The 15,086-nt window shown below is 42.7% G+C and overlaps 1 protein-coding gene across 8 annotated transcripts in view; it reads right to left on the reverse strand.

The window, feature by feature from the left end:
- LOC105429843 (uncharacterized) overlaps nucleotides 1-13,847 on the reverse strand; it is a 62,505-nt gene extending 48,658 nt beyond the window's left edge. For 2 of the 8 annotated variants that reach the window (XM_089072525.1, XM_089072523.1), the window contains exons 1-3: nucleotides 9,218-13,818; nucleotides 3,763-4,316; nucleotides 2,727-2,906 (exon numbers count right to left, since the gene is read on the reverse strand). In XM_089072525.1, coding sequence (XP_088928651.1) covers nucleotides 2,727-2,906; nucleotides 3,763-4,316; nucleotides 9,218-9,341 — 858 coding nt within the window. In that variant the 5' untranslated portion in view covers nucleotides 9,342-13,818. The other 6 variants (XM_089072518.1, XM_089072519.1, XM_089072520.1 and 3 more) reach the window with 6 other exon arrangements.
- Between the last annotated feature and the right edge of the window lie 1,239 nt (nucleotides 13,848-15,086).

The raw sequence follows: 15,086 nt of genomic DNA on the forward strand, positions 1-15,086 counted from the left end.
TTAAGTACTTGGTTGAATATAATTCGAAAGAACATTTTTTAAAGAATAGTTGATTTATTCCTTCTCAGAAAGAATCCATCACAGAACATGACTTCAAAGATATTTGCTTTGGCATCTCTTTCTCGCATACGTTGAAAACTCATTAGTACATTACATTGACTATCTAACATTACATGCGATTATAAAGTACATATTTCAGAAATGCAAATTGTGTTTTTCTATAAATTGTTGCTATTCAGGAAATATTTCGGCTTATCATAAAAAAATATAATTATAAAAACAAACATGTTTGTAATAACATAAATTGTGTGTGTGTGTGTGTGTGTGTGTGTGTGTGTGTATACATATACACTTATCGATAAAATTGAATTTCATCAATTCTTAAGACAGTAAAAATTTACTTGACATCTTTACATACTATCTAAATGTACAATTGTTTAATTATATATCATAGATTGCAAGAAATGTGCGCGCGCGCGCGCGCGTCAGTGTGTATGTGTATGTGTTTATATATATACACGTTATGGCAAAATATTTGAATATTTTTATTGTATTTTATCATAAAATATTTATGAAAATATTAATGTTTTATGTATATGTATTTATATATTTTGTGTCATTTTAACAATAACATAATATATTGTACATAAATTGTTTCAACTTCACTTTACATCAACTTCTTTAAAGAATTTTGTTTCCGCGATATTAAACTTTTTAAATGTAAATTTATTTGTAATATTGATAAAATAAAACCACTATTAAATATATCAAGTCAATATCTAAGTTAAATATATTATTCAAAAAAATATCTAATCAATTAGATAATGCATTTGTAAACAAATTCTTTTCGGTTCAAATTTCGTATTACGTAACAAAATAGTTACAAGTTTACTTAAACTTTTGGACTAATTAGATTAATTCAACATTCAATAAAGAATTCATTAAAATGTGCATCTCATAATATTGTGATGAATATTATATTTACAAATAAATTCATTTAAATATCAATTGAGCGAAACTTTAATCACGAAGTAAATAGGCACAACTAAGACATAATGATACATGGAGGTTAACATGTTTTTGTTGCGTAAGAATAACTTTTTTTTGCCTCGCTTTCTTTTGCCACACATAAGTTGTGTGCTTTACACTTATCGTGGTGGTTCACAATCTCAAGTCTGAAATTGCCATTTCCCGCCGCGAACGAAGTGCGAATTTCTGGTATGGACTCGCTCCACTTTCTACAATATTTGCAAAACATAAGATTCGATCGTTCGTCGTATTGTAGCCAGGAATACATGTCTAACCATCCGGGTTTGAATCTACCGAGTTTTCTACTTTGCGGAGTAGAACGCTGCAAGTTCGCACACATCGTCGATTGAATTACGGACATTCCTGGTTCTTGACTTATTCGTAACGGTCTGTGCATATTATTCTCAAGCGGTTTAACATTAGAATTGTATTCGGACAATGACTCGTAAGACTGTGTTTGGTCAGTGCTATTGCTTTTATATGGATGGTGCAAGTTTATGGGTATGGCTTGACTTAGCGGATCATGCGAATTTCCGGAGAATTCGGATGTAGTTCCCGACATATCGACACAGAGAGAACCTCCAGCCATGATGGCACTTTCGCGAGAAACTTGCATCACAGCCGAATCTGGACGGTTTGAAGTCATGTTCTGTACATCCATAGTTTCGTCACTCTTCCCATCTCTTTGAACTTCCCACTCCAAACTAGTCTGTCAACAGAGAAGGAAAGGATATGTGTTTAATCAACACATCTCGATCGATTTTTCTTTTTTAGCAGAAAAAGCCAATTCTGTAATCTCTAATTAGAGAATCCCTTCCTTCCCATGTTTGTTTCGACTGAGTAGTTGTAGGATGACTGTAAGTAATCGTCATCAATCGTGGGAACAGTAACGAAACTCCGTTATAAGGACAATTATCTTCACGATATCACGAGAACTTTGCACCTCATTCACGAATGTGCAAAGCGTTTTAAGTGAAAAGAAGTATAAAAATGCGAACATAAAGTAAAAATATCTTAATGAACAAACAAAATCAGAGTTACATGCTGCGAGATAATGCCTTGAATAATGCCAGGCTGCTGTTATATGTACATCACACATTATACAGCACACTTAAGCAATTTTATATGTGCATTTTTTAATTTGAATTTTTTTTTAAATAATTAACATATTAATATTCTTAAAAAATTATTTTATAGATTTAATGAGTCAACTAATAATGCATAATTATAATAATTTCTTTAAACTTATTAACTTAAAGACAAAACGTAATTTAAGATGTCAAACAGTAAAACTCTTCACATGCTTTTTATTCACGTAGTCTATGTGACTTTAGATAAAGAACAAGAACATAAATACAGTCTTATCATTTTTATCTTTTATGCAATCATGATAAATGTGTATCAGGAAATAATACATTTCCTTCAATTGCATCAATGACATTTTCAGATAAATTCAGATATTTACACAATCAGCTCAGTAAGAAAAATTAAATACACATATATTTTGTTGCATGCAATAACATAAATCGTGCAGAGTTAGAAGGTTTAATTAAAGTTAGTATTTTGCATTATTTAACAAATGTACTCTTAAATTGAAAGAGATATGAATACACATGTGTCAGATTATGCATGCAAGCCATAAAAAAAAAAAATAAATGATTGAAATATGAAATGCATAAACGTCGAAAATTACTTACGGGGAGGGAAATATTGTCATGGAAGTCGGGCAAGTGGTGATCCACCTCTTGTTTTATAGGAGCCTGCGGTTGTGAAGCAGGGGACATAGGTCGACCACCATCTTCCATCTCAACTCCCAGGGCATTATTTAACTTTGGAATCACAGGAGGACTTGATTTGTAACTACACTGCGAGGATGTCTGAAAACAGTCAATCAAAAATTTTCTCTAAATCTCTTACATTTCTTGCTTCAACATGTTTATCAGGATTTAGTCTCAAAAATTATTTTTTTCTTATAAAGAAATAAAATCAATAAATTATTTCTCTTGCTTAGAAATAAATTTATCTTTATAAATCAACAAGTTTTTAGTTAAAAAATAAATACTTTATAGTGTTATGTACTTGTAGTCAAACTGAACAAATAATCTGTTTTAAAAACAGATTATATTTCTTTCTAAATGTATGATTTTTATATATCAAAACATATGAGAAGGAATAGAAAGCATTTTATGATAATATCTGCTTTATGAATTATATAGCCAGTAATAGCATTTGGCCTAAACTCTCCAAGGTTACAAGTAAAGTTATTTGGAAAGCTGTGCAATCATATACACATGTGTATGTATATGTATCTTTGATAACAATGTATGAAACACATAAAAGAGAATTTTAAGCAGTAACACTCTATTGATGCATAAACAGAAATCAGCATTTATGTATAAATTTATTTGTAGAAATAACGTTTTTTTCATAAATGCTGTAGATTACTTCATAAAGTTATAAGTAAAAATTTAAGATTGTAAGATATAAAAAATTATATTAAAGTAAAAAAGGTATTTCAAAATATACTCACATAAAAAATTATGTTCCCATAAACTTTTAAATTAAATGTGTCGTTCATTTCTGTATATTGTTTTTATTAAGCTTTAAGATACAATACTGACACATGCACAAGTCATGATGAAATGTACATATGTTACAAGTTGGATATGTATGCCACCTACTTGGCGATAAAATTATAAAAAAAAAAAGGTAATCAATGGAATGTCAACATACCTGAGAATCAGACAAGAATCTTTCACTAGGTGGACCAGAAAGAGAAACATCATAGCTGCCTGAATGCTTTCTTTTCCTTTTCTCAGGATGGGACTGGAGGTTAGGCGAATCGCTATGTCTGATTCCAGTTTGCGTTTCTAGCTCTGGTGATGGGCTCTTCTCCTCTGTCTTGTTATTTACACTATTATCGGTGAGGCCTCTGATCTGCAATGCCTCCGCAGTTTTAAGGAACATGGGCAGCAGATGCTGACTAACATTGACTTCGCCCTTATACATAAAGTGCAGCAATGCCTTCATTTCCGTCTCATTGACATCCTTGAGGAATATTATTGGATGGGGATGGGTATTTTGTAGGAAAATGCTCTCGAAATACGGACTGCATGCAGATAGTATGGTCTGGTGCGCCTTGAAGGTCTCTCCGACACAGGCCAGGGTCACGTCACAGAGTGCCTCTCTGGCCAACAGGGAGCTGAGAACGTCTGTGAGGTTGGCTGGATGATTGTTCCACCGTAGACAATACTGCTGGTCCATCTTGTCTATCTCCAATCCCGACCCTACAACCAAACTAGTTGCCCTGAACTGTCTACATAAAGGTATGCTCACCCTGGCTACCAAATGACTCTCCCTAACCCTTAAAAAAAACTCGCAACTCACACACTTTCTCCACGCGCACTCTCCTAACGCGTCCTGACAATATCTCCCCGCAGATTAAATCGCGGCTCTCTAGACCCACACAACGTCCTCCGCGCTTCTGCAAATGTGCCACATTGCAGTATAACTGTAAAACCCTTCAGGGTTCACGCCGCGCTACTATACGTGCAGAAAACATTTTTTCGCATAACCTTAGCGCGCGCGCGAGCGACCGAACTAACCCGCGCCGGATTTCTACGGGCGATGGGCCACGGGCACGGGCCGTCCGCGAGGTTAGACCGCTAATTGCGACGCAGTACGTGTGCCACCCACGTACACGATAATAATCCGATGTATTCGGAGGTGATGTTTTTGGCAATGTCAATATTCGCGATGCTTGGGCGCCATTGTCGGTCGTGTGCTCTCGTCTAGCCTCCGTACGAGCCTCCTCGCGAAAACGCGATTTGTTGATGCCCGATTTTCTAGCCACTCGTACGAGCTATACGCACCGCTTTATTTACCACGGATCCTACGCGGATTACGCGTGCTAACCGTCACTCACCACGAGAGATACCCTTCCTCGCGAATCTGCGCGTCGATTACTCACCTCTCGCAAACTTTTTGCCATTACAACGCCACCCGACCCTTAACGTCCACTGCCATACCGATCTGCCAATGCCTACGGCCTTATTTTTAAAATACTTTTGACCTTCGTGCATCTGCCGCGCGGGGAATGGCGCGAAGGGCGCTCGGATTCAAACGCGATTGAGCGAACGCCGCGTCTTCTTTCCGACTGCGTGCGGGAATACCGCGGCCGCCGGTGCGCGGCGATAACGCGGCGTGTCCCGCACGAAATGTATCGCTCTCGAATATACAGAATTCGTGCGGCGCTCGCCGCCATATCGATCTGTATACCGGCCTTCTTATTTTCCAAATAACGCATGCTTTCGTTGCGTCAGCCGCGCGATATGGCGCGCGAACGTGCACTATTCAAACGCTGTCGAGATCTGCTGCCGGATTATTTCTCGCCTTTGCCGTTGAATCATCGATTCTCTTTCAGATAAAACGAATTAAAGAGATGCATACGCGTTGAAATATTAAATCTTACGAGTTACAATTCAATAATGTGACGTAATTATAAGTTTTTTCTTTAATAAAAAAATATTAATGCTCCTGCTGACTCAACGTAGCCACCTTGGATTATTATATCAGATGTGAAAAAATACATAATAAAAATTCTTGCAAAATACATGCAAAATAAAAAATTTTTTTTTTTAAATAATTTGTATTTGATAGAACAAAGCAAAATACATGCAAAATAAAAAATTTTTTTTTTTAAATAATTTGTATTTGATAGAACAAACTTGTAAAATGTATACCTCGTTTTGTTCCGCTAATTAATAAATAATCATATATCTAGAAATAAATTGTACGAGTAAGATCTACCCAAAAGCAGAAAATTCAATTCTAAATATATAATTATTTATTGATTAGTAGAGAAAACAAGAGTATTCGGTATTACAAGTCTGTTTTGTTGCAAGTGTTATTTTGTAAAAAATATTTCTATTTTAATGTATTTTACAAGAATTTTTATCATATCTTTTCTCGCTTGTGATATTCGCTTGTCATAATTCAAGATAACTGCAGTGAATCTGCGGGAGACTTACATTATCATAAATAATCATTATTTGATGATAAACCAAACATCTATCTTTGTTTTAAATTTGTCAAAAATTTTTTTATATAATAACAAATGTCATCATTTGTGGAAAATAATTAACATTTTCTATTAACACATGATTGAACGATAAATGATGAACGATTATACATTAGAATGAAATGATTCCATTAAAATAGACATCATTATCTCATTGACTGTTTATGAACTGAATGATAATTTGTTGTTGATAATGTTAATGATAATTATAATGTAATTTCCCAAACAACGGAACATCAATAACGCGCAATCCGAAGAGTAAATAAAGCGGTTGTTGCATTCGAAAACGGAGTTGGTGCATTTTCAGGCGGCCTCCTCGATATAGTAACTTAATTTCATCTATTTCTCTCACTACGGTCCGGCATTCAATTTAACGCGTATGCTCATTAAGGAACTTGGTGTGCGAGACAAAGTCAGATGTACATTGAGATATAATTGGTATGAAAAAAAGAAATTAAATCAACTCTTTTTAATTACTTTAAAAACTTGCTCTGTCTTAAATCATGATGTATCCTTAATAACATTACAATTTTTAAATCTATATTTAAACAATCAATACTTCTATTCACATATTATATCTTTTTCTTTTACTTTAAATTGAATTGAGAAGAGAGAAGACAAAAGACTGGGCTAAGAATAATAGGAATAATTTTAAAACATTTATATAAATTATTATTATTATTAAAATAATTTGCACCGTTTTGTATTAATAATTGTAAGGGATTTAAAATCTAGGTGGCGAAATATATTGTTATCGTGGGACTATCACTACAATTTCACAATGTACATCTTCTCTTCTCCAAAACTAGTCTCTAGAACTAGTCGTCCTTCGCAAGATTTCGCAATATGCCTTACGTCCTTTTATCTACCTACTCGTTTAACGACATGTACGAAGAACGTTTCGTGTATACGCGTAGTTAGACAGAATTAAAGACAAGAAAAAGAATCACCGACTGTTACTTTTTGCCTCGTTTTTCTCGCCGATGTACAACGAACGAATGTCATAGCTGAAAACGCGGATTAAAATCGCGAGACTTTCGAGAATGCGGCTCGTTTAAATACCAGGCGACCGAGATACAATGCGTAAAAAGGATATTCTCACAGTTTTCATCCATTTGGTTAAACGTGAAGCTTAACAGCGCGCGAGGAAAAATCATACGCGCGCGCGTCTCGACTTTATATTCTCCCTCCATTCTTTCCACTCGTCGTCGTCGTAAATTGCTGAAAAAGCATAGCTCATGCTCGATACGACAGAGGAGAAATACGGAATGAAATCGTGTATACGTTTCCCAAAGGTATTTTAAAGGTATTTCGCGGATCACGTTACGATGCACGCGCACGAAGAGAGCCCCCCTTTAGCTTCATTTGGCGGTAATGAATGATAATTCGCGCAAATCGCGGAGAGTTTCTGATATTAATTTGGCTTTCCCCCCTCCCCCCACGTCCTCTCGCGGAACGATAATCGTGTTACCCCCACGCGAAATCAATAGGTACCGGGGAAAATTGGAAAATCTCCTCGACCGAGGTTTCCAACGCGGATTTACAAGCTTCGAGCGGCTGTTAACAGATTTAATCCGCGCTTTCATCGGCATCGTTGGAAATTATGTTTCACAGGCATATATCCCGCTCAAAGATAGAAATGCGATACATAAAATGCGCCCGTACATCAAAACGGTGATGCGATAAACGCGATGTAAACGCAGAATATTCAATATTCCCGTATCCTTTTTTTTCCCCCTCGCGTTCCCGTTTTTAGCGGAGCGATATCGCGTAATGCGGCTTGAAAAACGCCTAATTAATCGCATCCGCGATGAAATTGTCGCAGCGCGCGGCGCAATATCTGTCGTTTAAATTCGATTTCGCGTTTCCGTTACATTTCGAAATGCAGCACCAGCTCTCGGTAGCCGGCCTGACCGGGACGGAATTCATTTCGCAATCACGGACATGTCCTAATTGTACCCGGTTTCGCGTCGTAATTTCCCGTTTTCCCTTAAATGAGATATTAATCGTCGGGTATATATGGAAACGCGCGCAAAAGCTGTATCTTCGTTTACTCGCTCGGCCCGAAAGATACTGAATAATATCACGTTTAAAGAGCTCCTGGGACACACCCGGCATGTGTATATGCATGCGTACGTACACGCGGCATGTACAAAACTATATGTCTGGTTCTCGAGTAACAATTTAAACTGCAGCGTGTCAGCGTTATATTGGTGGAAACGTCGTCCGTTTCCGGGAAACTTCCAACGATTCCTAAGCGAGCACTCGTCTCTAACTTAACGACGAAGAAAGGGAATAATAGAAAAGGGGGGGTGTCGTTATGGTTAAAAAGAAATTCGGCATTCGAGGGACGACATTGATGTGACTGTGATTATTATGCACAGGATCTTATGCGATTATAAAATTATTATGACTATTACTCATCAGGGGATAGTTTAGAAATTGAGGCACGAGGTCTGTTTTAATATGTGTAAGTCGACGGAATCCGACGGCGAGTAATTACCTCGAGTATAAGCCCGATTACGAGCGGCCGTTTAATTACACGTCGCACCAGTTCCCTCCGTCTACGTTTATTAAACTAAACCAAAGCCGCGCGCTGAAGACACACTCTGATAGAAAGATTCTCTTTGGTTTTCGTCTTAATAACAACGTACGAACTTTCGAGAAGAAGGACTACATAATTAGCTCTACCGTGCCGTACGCTTCTTCATTAAGCGAATCCGCGTGCAGCCCGCTCTCTAACGAGCTATCCGCCGAGACAATGCGATATTCAACGATAGACAAGTATCATCTCGTTCATATTTTCCGATAACTAGCGCAAGGTAGCGGAAGTTATCCAAGTCAAGAATCGAGTGACTTGAAGAACTTCTTAAAATAATCTCTGCTTAGTATCGGGTTCAAATTTATTACAAAGTATCATGTCCGGAAATTCTATCCTTCCTTCCATCCTATTCTTTTCAACCTGCACAATCCTTCTCGGCCTGCCTAACTTAATCAGTATATCTAACACAACATATCGTTATTTACTTAATCTAACTAATACATCCTCGCCTCATTTCTCTCGTGGTGATAAGAAAAAGTGTTTACTATTTTCTGGAAAACACAGACCTGCGAATGTCCTGCGTGCCGGTGAGACGTCGACGGGCATTGCCGTGATCGTCCATCCCGCGATTAAGTGAAGTCGACCTTGGCCCTTCGACGCCGGAAACGTGTCCGAGCCGTCGAAATGCATCGACGATCGATGCGCCGCAGCCGTGGCGAATCATACGCCGGGTAAAGCCGTTTCCGGCACAAAGTTTGCAGCGCATCGGCGCGTTTATCTTCCGGACGTGTTCCTCTAGTTGATCTTCGGCGCGTAGATCTTCGCGCGTGGATTTTCGCATACGCGCGCTTTCTCGATCTCGCTGGTAAATCGATCGTGTTCCCGTTTTTCATATTCCCGATTGCTTGACCGACTCTTTCGGTTCCTTCTTGAGCAAAGTACAGTTCGCGAGGTATGAAAAAATAGACTTCCGCTCTGAGCGGCAATGTGCAAATAGAAAAATAGAAGCTATTCGATTCTTTCTTTTTTTTTTTTTCTTTTTCCTTTTTGCGTTTTTCTCCAGTCGTGCCTCGTAGTTGTAAACGCGAAATAGTAAAGACTTCAGGCGTTTCTCCTTTTCACTTGGAGATTCCCGCTCGACGCGCGAATCGATTAGGAATCGGAAGTTCGAGTCCGTGACGCAAACAACGAGCGATAACGTGGAAATGTTCGGAAAAAGCTCTATGTAGGACGCCCGCGTCGATAAAGGACGCGCCGCTGCACTCGGGCATGCATTTTCCCGATCACAATGCAGTCGAAGTGCGGCCGCGGGGTGAAGGGCGGGTTGCGCCGGGAACGCGCTTTGAGTATCTTCAAACGCAAACCCCCGACGTTCCTCCTCTCGTGAAAACGAAACGCCGTCGTCGTATGCTACGCTTGTACGCGTCATGTGAAAATCACGATGTTCCACTCGCGCCGAAATACGCTTCGATTCCGCAGCGAACACGTACTTACTCGGAGAGTAAGCCCGCTCCGAAATATCTTTTCTTGAATGACTCGGGAGACTGAGTGGCGCACCGAATAATAGAAACGCTTTGAAACGTCCCGAGTAACTGCCCTCGAGAAGGTGATGGGAGTCGGAAAACTTTGGAGAACTAAGCTCACCCGGGGAGTACCCGTCTCTCGGAGTGGGAACCATCACGAAGAGTTACTCGACTCGTTTCGCGAGATATCCGCTCCTCGGATCCGACCCAGAATCTCCGAGTGATTTTCCCGACGTCTTTATGCTTAGACCAACTTGCGCGAGAACAAACTGATATTAGAGGAATTCTTTTCTTGTCAGAAATAAGGGAAAATAGGAGCCAATTAATAGGAAATTGGGGATGCAAGGAGTTAGTTATCAGAGAGGCGCCATCATGCAGACTAAGTGAATAAGAGATTCCAAGTCGGTTTTGGTTCTGTTAATTTTTCCGTCTCCTACACTTTCCTCCTTTCTTCCTTTCCTCTTTTCCTCCTTTTACTCGTTTTCTCTCGCATGGAAAATCTCCTCGCACATCCAATCTTGTTCCTCGCCGAAAGAAAGATCAAAAGTTGAATCGCGAAGGATCGAGCGTGGTGACTCTTTCCCTTACCTCCGATGATTGAATGGATATGTTTGGCAGCGAGCTGCCGCGATCTGAATCGGTGTCTGAACTTAGAAGTAACCGCCGCGCGGTACCACAACCACGACGGCGACGACATAATGGTCGCGTCGAGAAGCATCGCAGTGGGGGATTAAACGCGGGCGTATCCGCCGTCGGGAAAACAAAGCGGCCCGGGACGCTCTTTGTCGCGCCGGAAATAAAAAGGGAACGAACGCACGCCGCAACGGTTGAAGTTAAGCGGGAAAGTTATCTGCGATTAGCGCGTTTCGCGATAAACGCACGATTAAATTTGCATAATAAGTGGCGGATTATTTCTCGACGGCGCTACGCGGCAGATTAAAAATTAAGCTCGATATAGAGCCATGCGGCTCTAACTACATGCGCGCGCGCGCGCGCGCGTGTGTGTATGTGTGTGCGTGCGTGTTGCGTGCGTGCGTGCGTGCGTGCGTGTGTATGTGTGTGTTTTACGTGCCGCGTATAGTCGCCCGCCGTCACGGATGCGCGGGAAAAATGCGGCTAACGCTGAAATACGAGACCGGAATTAGTCGGTTAGCATTCGAAACGGCCCGCTGCATCCGTAATTAACGCGCTATGAATCGTGCGGCTATCGCCGCGAAGGCATATCCGCCGCGCAGAAATTAATCGCGATGGATCGATGACGATATCTCTCCCGCGGATCTCGATCGTCAAATATTGTACTTTCCGCCGAAAGAGAGAGACACTAATTCTCGTTGCTCGAATTAAAAGCCGTCTACAATGGTAAAATTAAGTAAACGTTCGATCAATATTTTACTTTTTGACAGTCTCTACGTTTGGCCGTTACACTGAAAACGTCAATTTCTACGTGCATTAATATTTTTTGAAATAATAAAATATACACATTTCTGATAATACTCTTCTTTTTATATATATATATATACTTACAGAACGGATATTTTATCTTCTCATAGATTCTTCGAAACAACTAACACGAGATTACATCATAAACCTTTTGGTCTATATCTTATTATCATTCTTATATCATCAACCATTTTTTTTTATTAATTTTTCCCTTCTTTAAATCGTAAATGACAAAATAAATTATTCCTAAGAACACGTATCTCAAAAGTGTGATATATTTCACCCGGAATATCTATACCGAGGTGTGTAGACGCGGAAACAAAATTTAGAGATATTAAATTTTTCAACGATTGTGGCCTATCGCTAGGCAAAATTCTACTTTATCAATCGTTTTGACTCGAACGAGAAAGCGAAAACGCGAGATAAGGCCACCACGCGAGGCACGTTCCTCGAAAGTGCGGCATATTTCATCGGAAATACCCATGCACCTTTTACTGCGGGCGAGTAATAATACTCGCGCGAACGAATAGCGAAAATATGGAAATTCAAATCCGACCGCGCGATTTCACCGCAAATAATTGTATCCTCGCACCTGCCTGCAAGCAACTTCCGCGATTCACTTAGTAAACGCGAAATACGCCTACGCTATAGCGTATATTTCTCATCAATGAGTCTGCTACTATCTCGGTTGACATCAAAGCGATAATTGTATATGGAACGTATCGTTATCCAGAATAATAATTAATGTTTAGCGATCATTTGCCGATATTTAATAATAAACGCGAACGCGAAAAATTCTCGTCGCTCCTTTTTCTCGATTCTCAGTATTACTTTCTCAGCTTAGTTATTTTTCCCAACGGTGCTTCTCGAGTCGGCGATCACGTCTCGCCGAATTTTCCGATCACGTCAAATTGATCACGTCCGCGTGCTCGCCAAGCGGCCGATTCTGTTTATTTTGCGCGTCCGGACGAGCGTTGTCCGGAAAATGTGTTACGGTAAACGCATACCGTCTCTCGTTCATGTAAATTTATTCGCAGCGCCTCTCAATCCCGAGCTAGCGAGGGGAAAAACGAGCTGCGAGCGACGACGCTTCGTGGCAAGCAATTTCGGGCGAAGCCGAATGATGTGGTGCGACGTCGCGTCGTGACGTGCGACGGTATCTTCGTCGTCCTACCGTCCGATTTCCCGCCCACCTTCCGCTGCCGCGGGAGAACGACGGACGACGGAAATGCGCGTGCCGTCGATCGCGCGATCGATAAAACCCTCTCGCGAGGTCGCGGCGTTCCCGCCCTTTTCCGATATCCTTCGTGATAAACAGCATACGACGCGCAGCGGCGCGTCTCGCCACGGCGAGGATTAAATTGCGATGCCGACACGCGCCGATTCCGTGCAGCTTGACATCGTCGGCTGGTCTCGGGCGTATCGTTACCTGGTTTACTGAAATTCGTGAACATGAAATCTCCCGTCGGCTTCCCTCCGGGCAGCCTCCGGCGGCGTGTAGTACCGTGCCGTCGTCGTACGTGGATACTTTTCGGGCGTCGCTGCTGAGGGACGGATGAACGATCTTCCGCAGACGATCTTCCGCTGGGACGACGAGGAAGGCTCTTCTTCCGCTTGCGTCTCCGCCGGAAGCCGGGTCGCAAGCCGGATCTCTTCCGCGATGTGTGTATTTACTTTCGCGCACTCGAATCGCAGACAAAACTCGCACTCGTCCTCGTACCTGTACTCTCTCGATACGCGTGCGGAATTCTCTCAGCTCGTTTCGGCCATCGTCTGTCGTTTCGCGCGCACGATCGGCGACAGATCAAGATTCGGGAACGGGATGCGTGACGCAGCGGATCGCACGTTACAAGCGGATCACAAAAGATGCGATCGTGACGCGGGAACTCGTTCGTCGCGGATGATAAAAAGTGGTTGACGCGCGCGCGACGATGCAATCCTTCGGCGACGACAGGAACGGTCACGGCGCAGCGAGAAGCAGCGGCGAGTGAGTCCGTTAGGGAGGACCAACGGAGTGGCGTGTGCACTAAGTTGGCCGCGGAGCGCGACTGAGGCCAGGGGTGGCACCGAGAGAACGCGAGAGGGTGGCGTGGATGCAGGTCGACGTGTACGCGCTGCACGGGCACATCCCCCCTAATGAATGCACCAGGCATGTGCGAGGGATTTTATGTTCACCGCTACCGCCGCCGTCGCCGCCGCCACCACCGCCGCCGCCTTCGCTCCGTTTACCCTCCACTACCGGCACCACCCGAGAACCACCGCCGTCACCCCCGTTGCTCTTCAACCTTCCCTCCCACACTCTACCTTCGTTCGTCTCCCTCCGTTCTCCCCTCTTCCCCTGACCGACGCGTCCTCCGTCTCTCCTCTCCCGCGAACCACCCTCTCTCCGTCTCCATCTATCTCTCTCTCGCTCAGCCGTGCTCTCGGCGCACCGAGTCGAGTTGAACCCCCTTTTCGCGCGCCACCCGATAGTGCACCCGCCACCCAGCGCAACCAGACGCGCGCCGGTTCCCGGGTCCGGCGTGGGGCGGTTTTGCCCCGTATGGCGAAAGCCCCCGCCGCGCTCCTGGGGCTGTGCCCGGTTTTCACCTCCTCCTGCGTGCCTGCGGACGTACTCTGCACCCGCCGATTGGTACGCACAACTCACCCGCCCGTACGCGGATTCTCTCTCCTGTGCACCTGCACACGACTGCTCACCCCTCTTGCCCTTACCCCGGTCATTTTCCCCTCGTTCCCCCGACGAACACGCAACACCCTCGTCCTTTCGCAAACTTTCGCCCTCCACCCCCCCCTCCCCCGTTTTGTCCACTATCTCTCCCTCTCGTGTTCACGTACGCTGTCTCTCTCACTTTCTGCTCGTTCCTGCTCGCCTTCTTCGACGCCGAGGTTTCTCGGTCTCAGCCGTTTGGTCCGCACGTTCATCTTCGTCAAACCGTGCTCTCGAGCTGGACATTGCATCCGTAGCCGCATATCCTGCACCGACCGCTGGAAACGTCACCGAGATCCGTCGGCGATTATCGTCCTCGAGTTCCTGGCACGTCCGCGGCTGTAAGACGCACGGAATATATTCCGCGTTGTTCCGCACTGGAGCATTCCCCGCGGACCGGTCGACAAATCGATCTTACGACGCGATCACATCGTTCGCTTCAACGATCGCTTCATGTAACGGTCATTACGATCGATTTCGCGTTAATTTTTCGACACTGCGACTTTTTATAACTTTCAGTCGGTGTCGAATGTTCTTATTCGGCAACAGCTGTTACCTCAAAGTAAGTTTCTTCGCCCCGCGAGAAAATAGACTCTGTAATAATTCTATAAAGATCAACGCCGAGACTCGCGCGAGGTTCCGTCGAAAATTCGATACACGTTTTAGTCCTTTCGGGCGTAATGCATCGTCAATTTCGAGTGTAATTCCGTTACCTTGAGACTTGCTTTGTGCTCCAAGCGACTTCGTCTTTGCAACAAATTCACT

This window comes from Pogonomyrmex barbatus, unplaced genomic scaffold (genome assembly GCF_055798465.1).
Source record: "Pogonomyrmex barbatus isolate J1 unplaced genomic scaffold, ASM5579846v1 scaffold13, whole genome shotgun sequence".
Lineage (NCBI taxonomy): Eukaryota > Metazoa > Arthropoda > Insecta > Hymenoptera > Formicidae > Pogonomyrmex > Pogonomyrmex barbatus.